The sequence below is a fragment of the Schistocerca cancellata genome, chromosome 7 (assembly GCF_023864275.1).
Source record: "Schistocerca cancellata isolate TAMUIC-IGC-003103 chromosome 7, iqSchCanc2.1, whole genome shotgun sequence".
NCBI lineage: Eukaryota > Metazoa > Arthropoda > Insecta > Orthoptera > Acrididae > Schistocerca > Schistocerca cancellata.
This window is the reverse complement of record NC_064632.1, coordinates 592,106,405-592,130,843: the sequence shown is the minus strand read 5'-3', so window position 1 is coordinate 592,130,843 and position 24,439 is coordinate 592,106,405. Positions and strand designations below refer to the sequence as shown.

Sequence of the window (24,439 nt, the reverse complement as noted above, 5' to 3'; positions counted from 1 at the left end):
GGTTGTGGAAGCAGACAAATATCTGCCCTAGACTGGGCATTGATGAATGCCTGAAAATCAACACAGATTGAAATTGGGCCATTAACCTGTTGACCCCCAGTGGTTTCTGCTGTAACCCACCACTTTATTCATTTTGTTTGAAAGTACTAGTCCCTTTAGCATGAAACCACTGGTGCTATGGAAAGCCCTGAATCAGAAGTGATTAAGAAATGAAAGTCTTCACTATTATCCCTATACAGTTGCTACATGTCAGTTTGCTCACAAAATCTGTACTGCTGTTCATAATAATTTTCTTATTAAATGTTTACCTCCACTTTGAGGGAACTCGACAAGGCCTCTTAATGCATTAACTTTCATTTCCTGCAGTGGAGAATATTTTATCTGTAGAAAGAGGGACAACAAACCATTAACTGCATTACTAAAAATGTCTGAGTGCCACTGATTGTAACCAAACATAACAAATGACAACTTCATGCTCAAATGTAACAACTCCTGAGTTGAAACTTCAAGGGGTCATCATTCCTCTGTGGACACAATGCACATTGCTGTGAGCTGTGGTGCATGCAATTTGGCATAGTGGTTAGTGTGCTGCTGGTCATCAGTTCAAACCTGATCACAAGCAATAATTTTTTATTTAATATTTATCATTTCTGGAAGGTTCTCAAAATATCTTATGTTTGTATATTCTGAAATTTTTTATGTCTACATAGGTAGCAGCATTTTCTGCCCAAGAGTTCAGTTCTGTTCTGGCTGGAGTTTGTAATAAACATGCTTTCAATGCTAAGTTTTGTATTTGATTCATGACCCTACTTTTGTATTTGGACTTGAATGTGATTACAGTGTGACAATGTTTGGTGGAGACAGTATGTTGTTGTTGTTGTTGTTGCTGTGGTCTTCAGTCCTGAGACTGGTTTGATGCAGCTCTCCATGCTACTCTATCCTGTGCAAGATTCTTCATCTCCCAGTACCTACTGCAACTTACATCCTTCTGAATCTGCTTAGTGTATTCATCTCTTGGTCTTCCTCTACGATTTTTACCCTCCACGCTGCCCTCCAATGCTAAATTTGTGATGCCTCAAAACATGTCCTACCAACCGGTCCCTTCTTTTTGTCAATTTGTGCCACAAACTCCTCTTCTCCCCAATTCTATTCAATACCTCCTCATTAGTTATGTGATCTACCCATCTAATCTTCAGCATTGTTCTGTAGCACCTCATTTTGAAAGCTTCCATTCTCTTCTTGTCCAAACTAGTTATCGTCCATGTTTCACTTCCATACATGGCTACACTCCATACAAATACTTTCAGAAACGACTTCCTGACACTTAAATCTATGCTCGATATTAACAAATTTCTCTTCTTCAGAAACGCTTTCCTTGCCATTGCCATATATCCTCTCTACTTCGACCATCATCAGTTATTTTAGTCCCTAAATAGCAACCCTCCTTTACTACTTTAAGTGTCTCATTTCCTAATCTAATTCCCTCAGGATCACCCGATTTAATTTGACTACTTTGCATTATCCTCATTTTGCTTTTGTTGATGTTCATCTTATATCCTCCTTTCAAGACACTGTCAATTCCATTCAACTGCTCTTACAAGTCCTTTGCTGTCTCTGACAGAATTACAATGTCATTGGTGAACCTCCAAGTTTTTATTTCTTCTCCATGAATTTTAATACCTACTCCAAATTTTTCTTTTGTTTCCTTTACTGCTTGCTCAATATACAGATTGAATAACATCAGGGAGAGGCTACAACCCTGTCTCACTCCCTTCCCAACCACTGCTTCCCTTTCATGCCCCTCAGCTCTTACAACTGCCATCTGGTTTCTGTACAAACTGTAAATAGCCTTTCGCTCCCTGTATTTTACCCCTGCCACCTTCAGAATTTGAAAGAGAGTATTCCAGTTAACACTGTCAAAAGCTTTCTCTAAGTCTACAAATGCTAGAAACATAGGTTAGCCTTTTCTTAATTTTTCTTCTAAGATAAGTCGTAAGGTTAGTATTGCCTCACTTGTTCCAACATTTCTACAGAACCCAAACTGATCTTCCCCGAGGTCCATTTCTACCAGTTTTTCCATTTGTCTGTAAAGAATTCGCATTAGTATTTTGCAACTATGACTTATTAAACTGATAGTTCGGTAATTTTCACATCTGTCAACACCTGCTTTCTTTGGGATTGGAATTATTATATTCTTCTTGAAGTCTGTGGGTATTTCGCCTGTCTCATACATCTTGCTCACCAGATGGTAGAGTTTTGTCAGGACTGGCTCTCCCAAGGCTGTCAGTAGTTCTAATGGAATGTTGTCTACTCCCGGGGCCTTGTTTCGACTCAGGACTTTCAGTGCTCTGTCAAACTCTTCATCCAGTATCTTATCTCCCATTTCGTCTTCATCTACATCCTCTTCATTTCCATAATATTGTCCTCAAGATCATCGCCCTTGTATAGACCCTCTATATACTCCTTCCACCTTTCTGCTTTCCCTTCTTTGCTTAGAACTGGGTTTCCATCTGAGCTCTTGATATCCATACAAGTGGTTCTCTTCTTACTGCATTTTTATATTTTCTCCTTTCATCAATTAAATTCAATATTCCTTCTGTTACCCAAGGATTTCTATTAGCCCTCGTCTTTTTACCTACTTGATCATCTGCTGCCTTCACTACTTCATCCCTCAGAGCTACCCATTCTTCTTCTACTGTATTTCTTTCCCCCATTCCTGTCAATTGTTCCCTTATGCTCTCCCTGAAACTCTCTACAACCTCTGGTTTATTCAGTTTATCCAGGTCCCATCTCCTTAAATTAGCACCTTTTTGAAGTTTCTACAGTTTTAATCTACAGCTCATAACCAATAGATTGTGGTCAGAGTCTACATCTGCCTCAGGAAATGTCTTACAATTTAAAACCTGGTTCCTAAATCTCTGTCTTACCATTATATAATCTATCTGATACCTTTTAGTATCTCCAGTATTCTTCCATGTATACAAGCTTTTTTATGAATCTTGAACCAAGTGTTAGCTATGATTAAGTTATGCTCTGTGCAAAATTCTACAAGACGGCTTTCTCTTTCATTTCTTCCCCCCAATCCATATTCACCTACTATGTTTCCCTCTCTCCCTTTTCCTACTCCCGAATTCCAGTCACCCATGACTATTAAATTTTCGTCTCCCTTCACAACCAGAATAATTTCTTTTATCACATCATACACTTCATCGATTTCTTCATCATCTGCAGAACTAGTTGGCTTATAAACATGTACTACTGTAGTAGGCATGGGCTTTGTGTCTATCTTGGCCACAATAATGCGTTCACTATGCTGTTTGTAGTAGCTTACCCGCACTCCTATTTTTTTATTCATTATTAAACCTACTCCTGCATTACCACTATTTGATTTTGTATTTATAACTCTGTATTCACCTGACCAAAAGTCTTGTTCCTCCTGCCACCGAACTTCACTAATTCCCACTATATCTAACTTTAACCTATCCATTTCCCTTTTTAAATTTTCTAACCTACCTGCCCGATTAAGGGATCTGACATTCCACGCTCCGGTCCGTAGAATGCCAGTTTTCTTTCTCCTGATAAAGACGTCCTCTTGAGTAGTCCCTGCCCAGAGATCCAAATGGGGGAATATTTTACCTCTGGAATATTTTACCCAAGAGGACGCCATCATCATTTAATCATAGAGTAAAGCTGCATGCCCTCGAGAAAAATTACAGCTGTAGTTTCCCCTTGCTTTCAGCCATTAGCAGTACCAGCACAGCAAGGCCGTTTTGGTTAATGTTACAAGGCCAGATCAGTCAATCATCCAGACTGTTGCCCCTGCAACTACTGAAAAGGCTGCTGCCCCTCTTCAGGAACCACACATTTGTCTGGCCTCTCAACAGATACCCCTCCGTTTTGGTTGCACCTATGGTACGGCCATCTGTATCGCTGAGGCACACAAGCCTCCCCACCAACGGCAAGGTCCATGGTTCAAGGGGGAGGGTGGGGGGAGACAATAGGTACTCCAAAATATCTGTATCACCATGACTCCAGTTAACATAAAAGTTTTCACCTACATGGACAGAAAACAGAATACAAGCAGTACATCATCTCCATAGAGACCATAGAGACCAAGGGATTCCAAACCAACAGTGAGTCTGCTGGACATCAGGCATCCATCAGTGTTTGCCAGAGGTTTTGGTCAGGAAGTGATCAAATGGCTGAAAGAATGTGACTGACTTGCCAAATGCAATGGGTAGAATGACATGATTTTGGTGTCAAATGTGCACATCTACTTGGGTGGCTCAGCTGAGCAGTTGTGCAAGAACAACAAAGAGAAGCTCAGTATCTGAGATGGATTCAAGGCCAAACTGAAGAAAATGTTTGGCAAAGATCTGCAGCAAGTCCACTTAGTGGAGATGAAGAACAGTGTCAAATGTCATGTGAAAATGACTTATTCTAACATAGAGAATATTTTGGCCCTATGCCAAATTTTGGATTTAAGTATGACAGATGATGCCAAAATCTCACAAGTAATGGAAGGAGTTGTAGAAGATATGTACCAACTGTTCTGGTGAAGAATGTCACAATAACTGAGGAATTCATCAAATGATGCCAGTGCATTGAGAAAATCCAACAGAAGATGATTGGATAAAATAAATATGGCAGACTCTCGAATTTGGTGCCTTTGGCAGTTGTAACATCCGTACTTCTATCATGCACCAGGTAGTGAGAGAAGAGATACAAATCCTTTAAATCAAGTAAGCAAGGTATGAAATTCATGAATGTTGACCTGGTATGTCAGCAGGCAAAGGAGAATGAAGAAGTGTATCGATCTTTTGTGACAGTCTCCTCCATCAGTCAAAGATGCAAGGAATAATGGACTTGACCAGCTCAGTTTCTTGCCACAGTGATGAAATGCCAACTTAGCACCCCACTAATGCATATACATCCAACTCCTATGTCAAGTCTAAAGCCCCATAGACACACAGACATTTGGAGGACAGAGGACAATATGCAGGAAAAGAAGATGAGTTTTTGATAACTACTATGTGAATAGATTGCAATCATCACAAAAGTTCTATTCATGTCAGTCAACTGCGGATGATTACAGTCGACATATAGGATGAATCTTATTGGTATACCCTGTATGGAGTTGCTCCTCAACCCAACATAGCTATTCCATTTTGTCCTACAGTTATAACGATGCAGTGAATTACTGGGTTTCATGTAAAATCCTCAGGCTTGTAATTTCTCAAATTTTATTAATTAATGGCTTATTTGGATAACAAAAAGCTCCATCTGACTTAAAAAACTAAGGAAACAAAAGAATAATGTCAAATCTAGGAAATAAACAAGCTTAAGAATTGAAATAACTGAAATATTTTTGGGTGTGTTCGAACTTTAATTATGAATAATTTCCAAGTTAATCAATTTTCATAGAAAGTAAAATGCTTACTGGACAGAAAAATATTAGAGCTTTCTAATGAACTAGGTATTTTTTGTTAAAAAACAGTTATTAGCTGGTACTATTTTTACAACTACACAGACTGAGAACAATTTCAGTTACCAGTTTACCTTGAAAGAAGATGTTTTATGTAAAAATAACTATACTATTGGAATCAACAGATTGAACATTGTAAGATGGATGATAATGATCTAGCTATTTTGTATACCATATTTACTCGAATCTAAGCCGTACTTTTTTCCTGTTTTTGTAATCCGGAAAACCGCCTGTGGCTTTGAATTGGGTGCAAAGTAAGCGGAAGTTCTGAAAAATGTTGGTAGGTGCTGCCACAACCAACTGCTGTCATCGAATGTATGTAGTGCTACAGAGGCATGCTTTGCAGGCACAAAGATAAATACTGGCACCAAAATATCTGCGTCAGTAAATAAATTTTAAAAAAGGTAGAAGATGAGCTTTTTTCTCTGTCCCGAGTTTCAACCTCTGCATTTTCATACATTATCCAACGAAGTAAATAGAAATTCCATATTGTTCATCTTCAAATGTAGCAGCCTTTCAAATATTCTTATCAACCATAATAAATTTCTTTACACAAAAATACCAACAATGCACAAGGCTTTAGGGTTGTTTCATGAGTTGATACGCTGGGGCTCATTAAGATTTCACGTAGCGGCACCTACTACATTATGAAAATTTGTGAAGAGCTTGTTGGTGTTAGTGAACCACAATGAAGCGCTTTCATTATAGTTCCAAATTCAAGAGGGGAGTTATTTCTTTTGTGGAACAAAAGGTCTGCAACGTGGGATTGATGAGAGAAATGTCAGGTGATGGCGACTACAGAGAGACATATTATCTGAATGTTCAAGTAGCAGGAAAGCATTTAGTGGGCCAAAGTGTGGCTGATATCACACACTAGAAGTGATTTTAAATGAATTTGTTAAGAAACAGCATCAGAAATTCCTGCCTGTGGATGCCGAAATTTTAAAAATTAAGGCACATGAAACTGCTAGAGAGCAAAAAATTGAAAATTTTAAGGCTACTCACAGCTTGATTGATCTGTTTATGAAGTGCTGGGGTTTTTCACTTTGGAGGTGAACTTCAGTTGCACAGAAGCTGCCGAAAAATGATGAAGAAAAACTTGTGGAATTTCAGCGCTTTGTAATTAGGCATCACACAGAAAAGCGGTACCTTCTTGGTCACATAGGGAATGCTGACTAAACTCCCCTATATTTTGACATGTCGTCAAATTATACAGTTGACACCAAAGGGAAGAAAGACGTAAGTGTTCTTACATCAGTGGCTGAAAAACATGCTTGCTTGAATAGCAGACGGACGTAAATTGCCCCCATTCTTAGTTTTCAAGCAAAAGACTTTACCGAAATCGGAAGTGTTTCCAAAAACTGTAATTGTACGAGCAAATGAAACCGGGTGGTTTTCGGAGGACATGGTGCTGGAATAGATTAGGTGTATGTGGAATCGTCGTCCAGGCGCAATTTTTGGTTTACGCAGTTTGTTGGTATTAGATCCGTACGCATGTCATACAACATCTGCAGTAAAACGAAAATTAGGGGAAAGAAAAATGGACTTGGCAGTAATTCCAGATGGGATAACTTCAATTCTGTAACTACTTGATGTCTATTTGAATAAACCATTTAAGAACAAGTTTAAATGAATGTACACAGACTGGCTTTCGAAAAGCGACAGACAACTGACACCAATAGGACGTGTAAAACACGCAAGTTTGTCGCAAGTGTGCCAATGGATTTATGATGTATGGAAGTATGTTCCAAATCAGACTGTGCAACAAGCATTTAAAAAATGTTTGATATCCAATGCACTAGATAGTATGGAGGACGATGCTCTGTATGAAGAAATGAGCAACAAAGAATCGAGTGATAGTGATTCAGACTCATGACTGATATTTTAAACATTTTAAACATGCATTACAAACCTAATAAAATTTTGTTTTAAATTTCAGCGTTTAATTTCTAAGTTATTTTCATTCTTTTTTATAAGGGTTGCTACTCTGCATTGCACAGAATAGAAGAGCATGGAGAGCAGCATCAAACCAGTCTAGGGACTGAAGACAACAACAACACGGTCTGCATTTGAAGTCATCACTAAAAATCTATTACGAAAATGCGACTGGCAAGACTGTTTGGGATGTATGTCAATATGGCCAACTCTACATTCTGAATTTTTTCCTACCTGTGACAAGAGACAGTTGCTAATAGGAACCTTTATGAATTGTGAATCACTTGCAGTATTCTCTACACCACGAGAATAATAAGAATATGCCATGTATTCTTTCGTGTTTGCTGCTATCTGATTTAATTCCTGTCTGCCTAATAAACTACGAAACTAGAGTGAGAAAGCAGCAAACACGGAAGAATATACATATCATGTCATGTTTATATTCATATTATTCTTATGCTGAATAGTGATACAGTCAGAAATGTAGGATGCCAACTGACTAGATTTTTAAATCTAAGATGACTCTAATTTCTGTACAGAATGTAATGTACTGAAGATGTGTCTGCAAAGATTTTCAAATGGAGAAAAATTTTCGCTAAACTCTCATTCAGAACATCTTCTATCATACACAGTCTATTATTTGGTTCTTGTTATCAAAGACAGCTGCCATGTAAGTAACGACAAATAGCAGTCTCTTGCCATTATTTCGCTAATGAGACAATTCCTCTCTTCTTTTATTGTAAGTGGCGGTAGCACATACAAAAGCAAGCCCTGCCACGAGCGGCGACAGGTCGTAAACACTCATTACCAGAATGCAACAAGCATGCATGACACAGTACAATAATGCATTTTCAACTTATAGTGACGTAAACACCTATGACAAAGAGAACGGCACTTATCAGGTCAAAGCAAAATAAGCAATCGATTCAAACAAGATGAAGCACGTGAAAGAGGAAGGGTGCCCATATAAATACGGATGGAGCACCTGATGCGTAGCAATGGCTAACTGGTAAAGCTTAACTGCTAAGCTAACGACTTGACCCAAACTACTGTAGCTGTATCTTCATCCACTTAACCTAAACTGTGCCTCATGCTACAATGGACCAACTTTGTTTCGATTTGGAGGTGCGGTCTAAAACTTTTCTCTCCCCTTGTATTTCGAGTCTCAAATTTTAGGTGCGGCTTAGATCCAGGAAATTTTTTTTCCTTTGTTTCGAGAATCATTTTTCAGGTGCGGCTTAGATTCGAGTGTGCCTTAGATACGAGTAAATTTGGTACACGTCAGATATGCATTGCATGTTTGGGAAATGAAATTTAGTGATTCTCTAGCACACACTTTCTGATGTGAGCACTTTTGTTATTCACTGTTTTCCGAAACATTTGACCATGAACCCAAAGAGACTGCAGTCCTTCATACCGGTGCATCGAGCATGCTGCATAAGTTCACAGCTGATCATAATATTTCAATGTTGTGAAGCAATAATTACTATGATTGCCAAACAAAGCAGAACACAAGAAAAGATAAACACGTTACAAGAGTAAGGTAATAGCAGATAGAAGCATAATGATCCAAGGACTGTTGACACAAGAAAACACACACTGAAACAAACGACATAGACACATATGTAATATATATCCTGCAGCCTGCAGGAAAACACAGAAATTGCTTGTTCATAAATGGATTTGTACATTAATTTTGGTGTTGAAAACTACGCACATTGAAATTCCATACAAACGTACACTTCGTTGGCCTGCCGGAGTGCGTCTGAACTACTTATGGGGTAGCCTGTGAAGGAGAAGGAATGTCAAAATGCTCAGTCAAGGTATCCCTTTGGCTAGGGACCGACAAAAATTCATGCTCAAGGGCAGTCTATTCATCCTCAGTGTATGCTGGTTTAAGGCGGTCAACTAATATCGTATCCTGATTTCCATTCCTATCAATGCTTTTCTATCAATTACCCAAAAAGGACCCACATACTGGGAGGAGAGTGGTGGCTTGACCATAGCATCTTTGACTCACATGAATTTACAAGTGAAGAAGTCTTTGTGGTGGAAAATTGGCTTAGTATCATGTCAGTAGGATGTATATGCTGAAGGATACGCATCTGAGTTTGGAAGTGTTGCAAAAATTCAGAATATTCTCCAACCAATAAATGTGAAGGGGGGTTTGGGGGAAAAAATTCATCAGGTACTCACAAAGCCTTACCGTACACCAGCTGGGCAGATGAACATCGCAAGTTGTCCTTGACAACAATCCTTAAGCCCAGTAGCACTAATGGGAGCAGATCAGTCCAGGACTCTGTCTGACAAGACAGAGCAGCCTTTAAAGTGAGGTGCATATGCTCCACCATCCCATTACTGGTGGGGTGGTAGCTCATAGTTCTGAGATGCTTACATCCACACAAACACAAGAGTTCCTCGAACAGCTGACAATCAAACTGCCTGCCTCTCTCTGCTGTTATCAACAGGGGAATATCAAAATGGGAAAACCAAGAGGAAACAACAGCATGTGTGACTGAAACCTAGAGAATCAGTCCAGCATAGTTACCAAGAAACGAAAGCCCTCTGAGGGCATAGGGGACCAACAATATCTACATGGGGGTGAGCAAATCTCCCTGATGGTATATAAAAACCTTCTACAGGGGCAGATATGTGTCCAAGGATGGCAATCTCTCTGCACTCCTGGTCACACAACTTTATCTGATATCAACTTTGCAGATGCCTTGATCCATGGGTGTGATAAATTGTGGAATGCACAGTAAACAGTGTGACACCAACCTGGTGGGATGAAAGGTCATGCCCCATTGCTCAATGTGTTACACCAGATGCGGAGTGCAAGTCCATGTAGTGGCACTTGCTCAAGATGTAGTGCAGTGGAAGCTGGGTTTGATCAGCAGTTCAGGAGGAAGAGGTCAGTCTCTTGCCCAGCAACCACTACTGCCTAATCAGTAACAGATACGACTGTGCAGTTACGAGGTAGACATTCAGCAACCACATTCTGCTGTCCTGGAAGGTGTTGGATATCTGTAGAGAATTGTGTGATAAAATCACCTTTATGTACCTGATGGGGTAAGTTGAGTTCAGTAACATTTTAAAAATAGCAACCAGGGGTTTGTGATTTGTGTAAATCTTGAACACTTGGCCATCAACCATGGCCAAAAGTGTTTAACTGCCAAGTAAATGGCCGAGAGTCCCCTGTCAAAATCACTCCAACACTTCTGTTTCTCCGACAGGTTCTTAGAAAAATATGCCAAAGGCTGCCATATGGACGAAACTATTCGCTGTAACACATCACCCAAGACAGTTTGACTTGCACCTACCATCAAGGTGATGGTAGCCCCATGGACAGGGTCAGCAAGCAGTGTTGCATCTGCTAAAGCTATTTTTAAAGCATCGTAAGCTTTAGTGGTCTCCAGATTCCATGGGTTTTTCCTGATACCTGATGTGCTCTTGCCCTTAAGCAATTCATTAATAGGGCCTTGCATCTCAGCTAAATGTGGTAAATTTTGGTGGAATTAATTGAGCATTCCAAGAAATCAGCAGGGTTCTTTAAAGGTTCTAGGAAGTGGCATCCGCATGATATCTGCTACTTTAACTAGATTTGGAGACATGGAAGATTGTGTGATAATGTAACCAAAGAACTCAATCTTCTGTCTTCCAAAGACACACTTGTCTATATTTATCTTGTTTCCACACTTGTCCCATCTCAGCAGTATTGCATGCAAATGTTTGATGTGCTTCTCGATTGTGTGAAAAAAATACCAGTATGTCATCAACATAGCGGAAAATGAAACACATCCCATGGAATGCTTCATCCATGAAATGCTGCAAGTCTGGGCCACATTTCAAAGGCCGAAAGGTGTAACATTGTGTTGGAAAAGACCAAATGGCATTCTCAGAGCTGTCATGTTTGTCCCACTCTGCCATTGGAATGTGTGCGAAAGCCATGGTACTATCAATGACCTAAAGAAACTAGCACCACTAAAATTATTTCTGAAGTCAGACAGATTGTTAACTGGGTATCTGACAGGGATAGTGTGATCATTGAGACCCCTGTAATCCCCACAAATGTGCCATGATCTGTTTTTCTTTTTTACCATTTGCACCGGCAATGCCCAAATGCTGTTTGATCTAAACACTGACCCATCCGAAATCATTTCATCAAACACATTTTTAACAGTGTGTAATTTTTCAGGAGGTAAGCTCCTAGGCCTACAAGCTATGGTTGGGCCAGGAGTATTGCATATGTGGTGCATAGTAGAGTGCCTCAATTTACTCTGGGCCACAACAGGATCTGTCAGTGCCGGGAACTCTCACGGAAGCAGCTGACCGAGGTCATTGTCTGCTAGTGGCGAGTCCAAAGAACAGGGCACAGTGGAAGGAGAAGTGGCTGAACATGCAGGTGCTGTAGCTCCACAAGCTTGTTCTCCAACTGCTGTTCATGTGTTGCCACTCTCAGTTTCAAATTGGTGTTTTCTTCATGTGTTGTAGCAACATTCTGTACTTCCTTGTCATACAAAATGTAGATCTTGCAGATTTTTGCATTAAGTGACACATATTCCACTTGTAATGCAGCAAGCTCAGAATTGTCATGCAACGGTGGTGGCATCTTCTTGCATATCACACATGTGTGTGCTCCACATGCAGGTGAAAATGCAGGCAGTAACAACTCACGTGTTGTGATGGGTGCGGATGACCCAGAAATCTTCACATGGCCGAAACCAGCAGCATCGCGCAGTACATAGCCCAGGACAGTCGTGAGCTTAGAAGACACAGATATATTCATCAGGCAGCAGTGTACCAACTCAGGCACCAAAGAAAAGTGCTTGAGGAAGTCTGTTCCTAATATCGGCCCTGCAATATCAGCAGTCACAAACATTCACATGGGGAAAAACTTGTCAAATGTCAAATTTAAGGTTTTTTTGTCAAACTTGGTACAGTCATCTTCCTCTCATGGAACAACAGTAACTCTGAGCCAGAATCCACAAGAAAATGAATCCCTGACATTGCGTCAGTAGTGAATAATCTTGAAGATCTTCCTACTTCCAATGCTGTAGCATTCAGTGTATGTGTGTGAGTAATCCGGATGAGTGCACACCCCTACTGGCATTCAGCGATGGCATTTGGTAATTGCAAGGATGTGTACAGTGTCTTGCAGCTTTTTCAAAATGCCTGTGGTACTAACAACAAGAATTGCAGTTGAGGTGGAGTCATGAGCGTTGCTATGGTTGCTATCCTTCCTCGCAAGCTGTGCATTCAGCCTGGCCAATTCATTGAGCAGCATGTTCATAGAGGGCTCTAGAGCCATGGTATTGGCTACACACTGTGAAATACAGAGAATGGGGATGATGCAGATGCTAGCATGTGGGGTTCAAGACCGCTGTCCATAACCTCGCTTGTCACAGCACAAGAATTATTAATTGAACGAGTAACTGCCACAACATCAGCTTCACACTCGAGTTCATCTAGAGAGAGGTCAGAGAAAGCAGAAAGGACAGCCCGTACATTTTGAGGCAACCTGCAGATCCAGAATAGTTTTAATGATTGGTCAGGCAACAGTTCATTTCCTGCCAATGCGCACAGTGAACAAAGCACTTGAGAGGGTGAATCATTAACACAAACCTCATTATCTAGAATATACTGCAACCAAGCTTCTGCCAGTTAAAGGAAACACTGCAGCACAGTTCTCTGAACAACACATATGATTGGTGGGTCAAAACATTGTCCAGTTGTTCAATAACACTCTTAACTCCAGTTGAGAAATAATCAAAGTAAATCTGTCAGTATCCAATGCAATGCCACTTGCATAAACCAAAGTTGTGCTCGTGTGGGCCAGAAGGGTGGAATTTTAATGTTCGAAAATCTGTTACTGATGATACCATTTTCGATGAATGCAGGAGCAGCAGATGCCTGTACAACACCAGGAGCAGAAGGCAAAACTGGATCTTCTGTCTTCATGTTGGCAGGATTCATTTGTGAAGGGATTGTGGCATGATGAAGAAAGTGAGAAAAATCCATTCAGTATGTGGTCACCACTTTAGGGAACAATATTCATTCATTCTCTAACACACACTTTCTGATGCGAGCACCTTTATTATTCACAGTTTACCCACATGTTCAGAGCACAACTTCACATGCTTTTTGGCGAACAAACACTCGACCAAAAACCCAAAGAGAATACTGTCCTCCATACTGGTGCATCCAGGATGCTGCTTAAGTTCACGCTTGATCTTTGATTTATGTGTGCATCCATCACACATCTATAATTGGAATTACATGAAAGACAAGAAGAAATTAGTTCTACTCGGGAATAGTATAATACAAGTAATTCCATCTTGCTATGTTTCAGTATGTTGTTGTCTTTGTTGGTTTTATGAAGGTGTACGACTTGATTGAGAGACCTACTCTCATGAAAATCCTGCAAGAAATAGGACTGGACCAGAAGACTAATCTTGTCCAACAGACGTTGAACAAAACCAAACCTCAAGTCAAGTTCAGGGGGGAACACTTTCGAGAAGTTCTGAAATTGAGACAGGAGTAAGACAAGGAGATGGACTCTCCCTCTCTTCTTTAATTGAGCACTGGAAAAGAGTGGAAAAATGAGTGAGCTAGGTAGGGACAAGATCAATGCATCATGAATGTCAGTGATTCTCCATATACACTGTACCTGGGGCAGGAAAGCAATTAAGAAAATCAACAGGTCTAAATATCTGGGAGAAGGCCAGGAACCCAATCTTTTAGAAAGAACTCAAGTAAACAAGCTGGAACTGGCATATCAACCGACCAAGTGCACCTATAAGAAAAAGTGTATCCTGGAACAAAAATGAAGCACACCTGGACAGTCATTGGCCCAAAATCCCTGTAAGCTTCAGAGCATCTAGTATTCAACAGAAAATGTCTCACAGGCAAATTTGAAATCCAGGAGAGAAAGAAAATGGGGAAGATAGTGGGACCAGTCATGGAAGGTAGGGAATATAAAAGAGGAACAACCCAGGAGCTCTACAAATACTATGAGAAAATTATGGACTTGGCTAGGAAGAGATGTCTAGCCACATACAGGCATGCCTACAGGATGCATCCCAGAATGGCTGAAGAGTAAACTCCTTGCATACTGGCAGAAGTTCAAGTCACAGTGGTTGATGGAAGGGATAAAAGATCTGCAGGAATTGTTAGGATGAGAAAAAAAACTTGAAAGACTGCCAAACATCTCTTGGGAGAATCCATAAACAAGTGATGTTCCAGGACAAAGCACAAAGAAAGAAGACAGGTGCCCTCTGGACTAAGGAGAGGAATAGTGGAGCCAGAGGATGTGCAACTACTGGGTGAACATCTTGTCTCACTGCAAACATGATAATTGAATATTGTGACCCTTAGTTGACCTATGTGAAACAAGAAGAAGAAGAAACCTATGGGATATTCTGTGGTTTGTATAATGGTTAGAATACCACTTTGGAATAGGTGGGATGGATTTAGATGGGGATGTTTCTCATTTCAGTGTTCAATAAAATGTAGTGAAACCTCAGAGGATGATGTAGCTGAACTGTTTCAGTCCATGCTGCTATTTTGTAATAAGAGTTATCTTCTTTTGATTAATGAGTGCAGTTGAACTAAAGATAGACCAGGTGCAGGAGATCTGATTGTGGATCCAGTTTTGGAGACTGTACTTGACTTCAAAGTGACATGGTGAAGGACTGGTTATTGCTGCAGGGTACACAGCCAGCAGGTAGCTTTCCTGTTCAGGAAGTGTATATCCATGTTGCACACCACATGTTCTTGTCATCTGTGATCAAATAATGGGTTTCTGGCCAGTTACTACATTAGTGATGAGGCTACAGGTGCATGTTGCTAAAGTGGTATCAGAACGAATTATTGTGCATTGCAGTTTCAGCCAGTTATAGGGAAGCTCATAATTTAGTATAGAATACATATATGAACATGATTACAATCCACAAGACAATGAAGTGGACATGTATTATTACTGGGCACAATAGAAGCAGTTTACCAGAAGAAAAATGTTTACTTGTTGTGGAAGCTTATTGAAAGCATATGTTATAGAGTGCTGTACTGTGGCTGTGGGAAAATAACACATATTTTTAAATCTTCAGACATACTTGACAGTAGCACAGTAAGAGTTAGACCAGGTGCAAGCTGTGGTTTGAAGCAGAAGTGTTAGATTAGAGGACTAAGTAATACTGTAGCTTTGAAAGTCCCAGGATTTTGGTACCATATCCCAAGAATGTTAACAGCAGTTTGATAGTATAGGGAATAAATTGGCAGTTGAGACTGGAAAGGGTAAATTTAAGTGAAACAATAGGTATTACTGCTAGATAGGAATCAAGTGAAAGGGGGTGGGGGTGGGGGGGTGGGGGGGTGGTGGTGTCTGAATCAGTAGAGAACTCTCTGAGTAATGATTAACAGGTAATTTGTAATTAAACTTAGTTCAGTGTACAGAATAGTTGTGTACATACAAGGGTAAGTCAATTATTATCTGCGATTTAGTTATATTTTTGTTTATTTTGGTAGTACTGTCATTTTACATTGATGACATATGCTTTGTTTATTTTTTAATATATCTTTGCAATTTTCAAGCTGCTAGGTTAGTTTCATTATCGCTGCCATGCTGGTAATCATGGCTGCTCCGCTGTCCATTTGCACCAAAGAAGACCATTGTTAAGTGATCAATTTTTTGTGGTCGGAAGGCGTATCAGGGGCCGAAATTCATTGTAGACTTTAGGTACAGTATGGTAACGGTGTTCTGTTACAACAGAGTGTCTACGAATAGATTGAAAAATTCCAAAATGATCGCACAAGTGTTACGCACAATGAAGGAGCCGGACGACCATTTACCGCCACAAATGAAGAAACCATTGAGCATTCATGTGAAATCATTCTCTTCGACAGATGATTAACTATTGATGAAGTGGCACATCATCTGCAAATTAGTCACAGTTTTACCTATGAAATCATCCACAACAGACTTCGGTTTCATAAAGTTTGTGCAAGATGGGTGCCAAAACAACTCACACGGTTGCATAAACAGACATGCTTGGACACCTGCAAAAAACATTTGGATCACTATGGTAACAAAGGGGACAACTGCTTAGACAGAATCATTACTGGTGATGAAACATGGATCCATCATTATGAGCGGGAGAGTAAACAGCAGAGTATGGAATGGAAACACAAATTTGCCATGCAAGAAAAGTTCAAGTCCCAACTGTCAGCAGAAAAACTGATGCTTCCAGTTTATTGGGATGCACAAGTTCCAGTACTGGAACATTACTGCCAGGCTAAAGCCTGCATTTGAAGCAAACACTGAGGATTGTTCTCAAAAGGTGTTGTGTTGTTGTATAACAATGTCCGTCCGCATACTGTTGCACACACTGCTGAAACGCTCCAGAAACTCAAATATGAAGTACTGGATCATCCTCAGAATAGTCCAGATCTCACCCCTTCTGACTATCACTTGTTTGATCCACTCAAACAGACATTAAGGGGCTGTCAATTTGCCTCGGATTAAGCAGTAAAAGAAGCGGTGCATTCCTGGCTTGCAGCTCAACCGTGAAACTTCTATTAAGAGGGCATCAGGAAGCTTATACCACAATGGATGAAGTGCACTGAAATGCAAGGAGACTATGTTGAAAAATGATGTTCTTGTAAGTTTCCTAGTTGATTACAATAAAATTTTATAACTACTTTGCAGATAATAATGACTTACCCTCGTATATAAGTCTTGTAGAAATTTTGTGTCCAGTAATATTAATTACAGTCGAGTAATATTAATTAATAGAAAGTACATTGTTTTTAACCAGTTGTAAAAAAAGTAGAAATGTAAATATACTGAAGGTACCAACCATAGCAGATATACACTGAAGAGCCAAAGAAACTGGTACACCTGCCTAACATCACATAGGGCCCCACAAGTATGCAGAAGTGCTGCATAATGATGTGGTATGGACTCGACTAATGTCTGAAGTAGTGCTGGAGTGAATCGACACCATGAATCCTGCAGGGCTGTCCATATATCTGTAAGAGTGCAAGGGGGTGAAGATCTGTTCTGAACAGCACATTTCAAAGCATCCCTGATATGCTCAATAATGTTCATGTCTGGGGAGTATGGTGGCCAGTAGAAGTGATTAAACTCAGAAGAGTGTTCCTGGAGCCACTCTGAAGCAATTCTGGACTTGTGGGTTGTTGCATTGTGCTGCTGGAATTGCCCAAGTCCGGCAGAATGCATAATGCTCTGAGCACCATGGGACTTAACATCTGAGGTCATCAGTCCCCTAGACTTACAACTACTTAAACCTAACCAACCTAAGGACATCACACAGTTGTGTTTTTGTGTTTGTGTGTGTGTGTGTGTGTGTGTGTGTGTGTGTGTGTGTGTGTGTATGAGAGTGCGTGTGCTTGCATTGGTGTGGGGTGTCAACATTCGGTGTTCATTCTTTCATGTCCATTGTACATTGGTGAAACTCATATCTATTGTTTTTCCATTTGCTGGATAGAGCATGCAGTTCTTTTCTGTTCTTCTTCTATGGAGCACTAAATTATAATCTTTCCTATTTTATATTACATGTAGCATGTGTCTTTTCTACATTTATAAATAATGGAACATCTTTATTTGTCAGTAGTAAACTCTCATTACTGTAGAAATCATCAGTATCACAATTAAAATTTGTAATTATTAGTAAATGTTTGCTTTTAAGACAGATGTCTAAATATATTTTTTGTGCTTTTCAGTCCCATGATTTGTATTAATATTTGTTTTTCTGTTGATTTAGTGCGTAAAAGTGCTAGCATGTGATGGTATGAACCACGCTTCATCTACTCAAGGTAAAATAACTGAGACACCATCAGTACTGCTCAAAGACTTACAACCACATGCTGTGTACCAGATAGAAATAGCTGCATTGTCAGCTGATGGATTTGTAAAGGAAGCATGCATCATCAACACCACAACTGAGCACACAGGTGAAGTGGATTAAATTTACTTTCACCAGCATTTATATTATTGCACCTTGTGTTTTTGTTCCAAACACTTGCAGAAGAATCTGTGGATCACCTTTATAGAAATAGGATGCATCAGGTAGTCAGCCATGGCCTTATAGTAAGAACCATACTGGCAATATCCTGTAGTAATTTAGAGAAATCATAGCGTAAATCTGGATGACTGAATGTAGATTGAAGCCTCCATCCTCCTGTATATCAGGCCGTTTGCAACCTTATCCATTCCCCGTTAGTGTATAATGCTGTTTTGGAAGGATATTATTTAATAAAAAACTGAGTCAGCACCCATTCATAATGAGTGACCTATTGAGTTCAGAAAGAGAGTAAGATGTAAGATGTTGGTGTTATTAATTGCAGATGTTGGGAGTTAAGGCTTCTTTAAAAAAATAATCCTTAGTGTGAAAATGTGCTGTGGAATGACAGAGATGGTTTATTATTACTTACTTGAGTTACATTTTTTCACCAAACATCTACTATGTGACATTCTGCCTGTTAGCTTCTGCCTCAGGTTCCTTGTTTGTTGTTTGTGGCTGGCATTGTCAGAGCTTCGTCCTCCATTGCTGGTGACAAAGTTGAACTTGTGGCCAGAGATCATCTGCACCTATTGCACCAGCGTCTGAGAGATTTTTCCCTGCTCACAATAATCTAGGATCTGTTTACCTTGACAGTTTTCTCTGTCCTGCTGAAGCTATTGCCATGTTTGTGTAATTCTATGGTTTTTCTGGACAAGCAGGCTTGACAGCCCTTCTCCATAGTGAGAACTTTGATGTTAGTGAATTTTATTATGTGGTCAGTTTCAAACAATGCATTCTCTGTCTCGGCCAATTTCTCTACCTGTCCTGACGTGCAATACCATTTATGTGTAATAATGCTGGTGTTGATGATTCATCTAGTTATCCCAACATAGACAATTCCAAATATAGAGTATGCACTATATTCCTGACATTGTAGCTGTGTCCCCTTATGTGTCCTTTGCCAATCCAAGACACACATTGATTTTCTTGGTCAGTTTGTAAATAGTTTTTATGCTCTGCTGTTTGCACAATATATGGCCCATTCTGTCCATCACCCTGAGGCTGCATGGCAGAAGGGCCATACTCAACATTCTTTCCTGATGTGTAATTTTGCTGAGTGTTACTTTATTATGCAACTGGCAGAGATGCAGCACTCTTCAGAATGCTTTCCAGATGTTGCACCATGTGTGTGAGATGCTGTGACTCATCTATTATTTTGCACACATTAAGAGCATATTAATCATTACTGTTTTCTGGCCTGGGTCATGATTTGACAGTTTATGCAAGTGTCAGTCTGTGCATTTCGTTCTTGATGCACACTATGTGCCAGCTCCTCACAGTTCTTCATAACCAGCACATCTAGAAAAGGAGGCTGTTGGCGCTTTTCTACCTCCAAGGTAAATTTTTTTATTGACATGGAGACTGTCCAGATATCTTAGGAACCCACTCAGCTGTTCCTCAACATGCCTCCACAGAGCATATATATCATTGACGTACCTGTACCACACCTTAGGTTTACAAGGTGCCAAGTCCAGCATCTGTCTTTTAAAACATTCAATGAATCAGTTTGTCACCAGTGTTTGGAATTGATATGTTCCAGAAGATAGTGAATGGTACTTTCGTAAACAGTGGAACAACATCAGAGTCAACCAAGATGTCATTTGCTCCAAGTTTTAATTCCTTCAGCATCTCAGTGAAATGTCCTGAGTCCATTATGTATGTGCCACTGTTTCCCACGTGTAGCTAAAGCAAAGGTGCCAAGTGTTTTTCCAAATTACATGTTAGTGAGCCAAGAGCACTTATGATCAGTCTTAGTGGTAATCATGTTTTCTGGTAATCCATACAGCCAAGGTGAAAGTGCTTCTGTGTTGTACGTATCCCTCAATATGTCTTCCAATAGATAAGACACCTTTATTAAACAATTTCTAGTCAATATGATCCTCTGTGCTAGATCTACACTTAGCTTCCTGTACATTGTCAGATGTAATAGACCCTCAATCTACTACTCATAATCTTCAGCTTTCATTACAAAAGTTGCACTTTCCTTATCGGCAGAGAGTAACAATATACTCTTTTTAGCAAGCCTCATGGTACATGGATCCAGGCTATTCATTCTTCAGTGAATGAGCACTTCTGGTATCAAGAGGGGAACCATAGTAGTAATGACCAGGGATATACCCTCAGACATTGGCATGATAGGTATGCATAACCTCTGACCACAAACTCAAATCCCGTCCGCTACCACCAATGGAGGATGGAGCTTTGACAAAGCCAGTGACTCATGCTGGTAAAAGATCTGAAAAATCATCAAAACAGAGATCAGCCAATGAACCCAAGAGTGAAGCCAAGAAACAATATATCAGTAAGTGGCCACAAAAGAATCCCTAGTCTGAGTTATTTCAATAAGCTTCACTGTATAGAATGTATTGTTTGCAAGTGCTCTTTAACAGCCAGTTTGAATTCATTTGTTTCAGAAATTACTCTAATATTTGTAGGTAATTTATTACACAATTTATTCCTTGTTAGAAAATACTGTTTTGAATTTTATGTTTATTCATTCTTGGTAAATGTCAATTCTGTCTAGATCTTGTTCCATGCTCATGGATGGAGCTGTTTGGGCAACAAATATCAAGGTTATTTTTGATGTGCCTAACTAATTGATAAATGTACTCACATGATGTTACAATCCCCAGTGTTTTGAATAGATCTGTACAGTGAGCCTGATTACTATTTTTGGTTATTATTCTTATGGTCCTTTTCTTTATTTTGTGAACTGTTTTCAAATTTTTTGTCTTCATTTCCCAGAAAAGAATTCCATAGCTATGAACTGAGTGTATGTAAAAATAGTACATAACTAAAAGACACTGACTGTTATGCTCCAATGACAGGATGCCACGGACATTACATGCAGATGACATTCTGTTTGCAAGCGTGTTTGTGTGTTCACACCACTTCTATTGACAAACAGTATTCATTCCTAGGATTCTTGTGTTTATTATGCAGTCTATAGAGTTTAATATAATTTATCTGTGTATCTTTCTTTCTTCAAATCCAAATTCAAGCCATTTGTTTTCTTTCTGTTTAGTGCAACTTTATTGTGTATTGACCAGTTGTAAACTTGACAGTTTCATTTGCTTCCTCTGCAAGGAGTTATTTCACTTTTTCATTTACTACATTTTGTTGTCATCAGCAAAGAATTTTATTTCTGTGGCCAGCATTATTGGGAAGTCACTGCTGCATATCAGGAATGGCACAGGTCATAATATACTACCCTGAGGTACTATTATGTTAATTTCACAGCCCTGCCTATGACAGGATAGAAGATGACTATGGCAGGACTGGAGTAGGTGGTAATGGAAAGAAGTGTGGCACAGGTCTCACATCTATGGCTGGTGAGAGAGATGAGCTGTGGAGTAAATTAGAAGGCTAATTATGAACATATAGTTACTGCAGGCGATGCCATAAAGGTGGTGGTGTGGCAGTTTGTTTTGGTAAGCATATAGCAATTAAAAAAAAAAGGAATAGTTTTCTTGAAACTCTACACCACTGAAGGACTAGTTTACGAAATCTAATAGTCAATACAATTGCCATGGGGACAGAGACCCATTATTGGTTCAGTTTGTTCTGAGAAAATGATGAGAAATGTCCCATTGGTGGTTGAAAAACATTTGTATTTCATTCTTCTGTTATTTGAAGGCAATGGTGCACTGAATGTATATCAGAACTGTGTCATTCTTGGTACAATTTCTTATAATTAAATGTTGTTTAATGACATATGAGTGGTTAGGGCATCATATATTATATGACACCTAAGCTTGTGAAATCATGGCAGTATGGTGAATATCCACGGACCACAGAATTATGGAGTCAAAGTTCATTTAGTTATCATTCCAAGATCCATATTTGCCTTTCTTAATATGGCTTTCTCCAAATAATATATTCTTAAGACTTTTCATGTTGGTTCCAGTATAGGTTGTAGAAGGGAATTCTATTCAGAATTATCAGTCAGGAGCTAAGTATTTTCTTTTGAGTAACATAGCTTTATTGTTGCTTTTATTCCACTATAGTATGGTACAGCCAAAACCATAACAGGGTACAAGTGCCAGAAAAATCTACAATCCCATTAATGGACAGCACCAAAAAAATTAGACAAGAATCCTAGGTGTCACCACCACTCTTAATCATACAATTATACATCTGTTCAAAGCTCACAGGTGTTGGCATTATGGGTCCCCACTACAATCCATAGATTGAGGGGTCACTCAGCATAATTAATAATAATAAGTGATAGTTTTGCTGTCATTTGCTCCTTTTGATGGTTCCTTCAATGTTCATGAACTATCTCTAATAATGCTAGGGCAGAGCTTTACTCAATCACAGGCCAATTAATGCTGTAGGAACAAGCCAAACTTCCATATACATACACTATGGGCAACCACAATGAAATAATGTTCTTGAGTTAACATGCTCATGGCCCAAAATACCAGTTCACCATCAACAAAATAGCCACAACTCCACTACCTCAGACTGTGCCACAAAACAAACTATGTGCAGCTCATTTACCTTTGAGTGTGGTTACCAGGCACCTAGATTTTCAGTTAGGAAGCATATGGATCTCAGTCCACTATCCTCAAACTGAAGCTCACAAGCTTTAAGTCTTGTTCCTTACAGCTCAAAATTACTTCCCTACTGGAAGTGGCAGAGAATATGAGGAGCTAGAATCTTTTGCTACTAATGGGGTAATAGAATTAGAAATTTCAACTATAAGGACCTCAAGGTGAATGTCACCAAGTCTCAGTTATTGGTATTTGAAATAGGCAGCTTCCAACACACCAATGTAAATAATGTATGTAACATCTCCACAACAGAAACTGGCCGCTGTAAATTTATGGGTGCATATATTGATGAAAATCTGTGGTGGACAAACCACATTAGCTTTTTATGTAGAAAAGTGAGTAATGGTATATGAGACAGTTCCTTGCCAAATGTTAAAATTCATTTAATATGTAACAGTTTACCCTTTCCTGGCATTGAATTAAGGGGCTGTGTTGCTGATGTCCTCTTAAAAACGATATTGGATTGATGTTCGCCTTAAGGATGACATGTTGATTTGCAAATAGGCATGACAAAAAGACTGTTACATATAAGCTTTCATTGAGACTTCTTCAGAAAAGAATCGCCAGTCCACCTCTACCATCTTCCGATCTCTGACAGCCACCCTGCAGCTAACGGTAGGCCACCCTTACATGTTATTTATCCAAATGGTCTGCTGTCCTGCTCCTGGTGCTTGGAACTTATGCTGCCAAGCTGGTATGTGGATAGCCACTTGCCATTCCTAGAATTTTTTGGAAGCAACCCCACTGCCTCCCTACAGCACCATTCCAGGTTTCATGCAGCAGCACCAAGACTTTACAGCCCAGCTGTGACCAACACCTCCACAATGTCATGGCGAGCACTGTACCTTTGTCCACTGTGATCGTACAGCATGCACATCCATCATGGTTTGAATGGATGCCTACCAGCTACATCTCCCTCACTCTTAGTATCTGGTCCTGCACTTGGTGTTGCAATGTGGGGACAAGATGTTCTCCATTTGACTGAATGCGGCTGCAACAATCATCACCATAGTCAGGCTCAAGCCAGCCTATGTTCTAGAGTCCCCTCTAGCCAACGAGCACAGCATCGACCGCTGACCCCAATCACAGCACCACCAACACTGCACCAACACCATCCCCTAGCCTGTTCCCAACATGCCAATGGCCGATGTTACCACCAATGTCGTGTCCGACATGCCACCAGCTGACATCTCTCTGGCCCATCGCCAGCCAACTTCGTGACTGACACATCTCCCAGTGACTGGGGTACCAGTGGTCCCTCTGCACTGCCCTTTTCACAGCCTCCAGCTGACACTGATGTCGCCCTGCCCCCACAGGTGCAGGCCACTCCCAACAGAGTTCCGCTAACACTTATGCCTTCAGAGTAGTGACGCTATTTCACA

At 40.0% G+C, this 24,439-nt stretch overlaps 1 protein-coding gene across 2 annotated transcripts in view; it reads left to right on the top strand.

Annotated features, from left to right (window-relative positions):
* The window catches only part of LOC126091863 (tenascin-X-like), a 771,043-nt gene that overhangs the window by 583,292 nt on the left and 163,312 nt on the right, over positions 1-24,439 (top strand). For both annotated transcript variants that reach the window (XM_049907142.1, XM_049907141.1), the window contains one exon: positions 18,202-18,391. In XM_049907142.1, the coding sequence (XP_049763099.1) occupies positions 18,202-18,391 (190 nt within the window). The remainder of the gene's footprint in view (positions 1-18,201; positions 18,392-24,439) is intronic.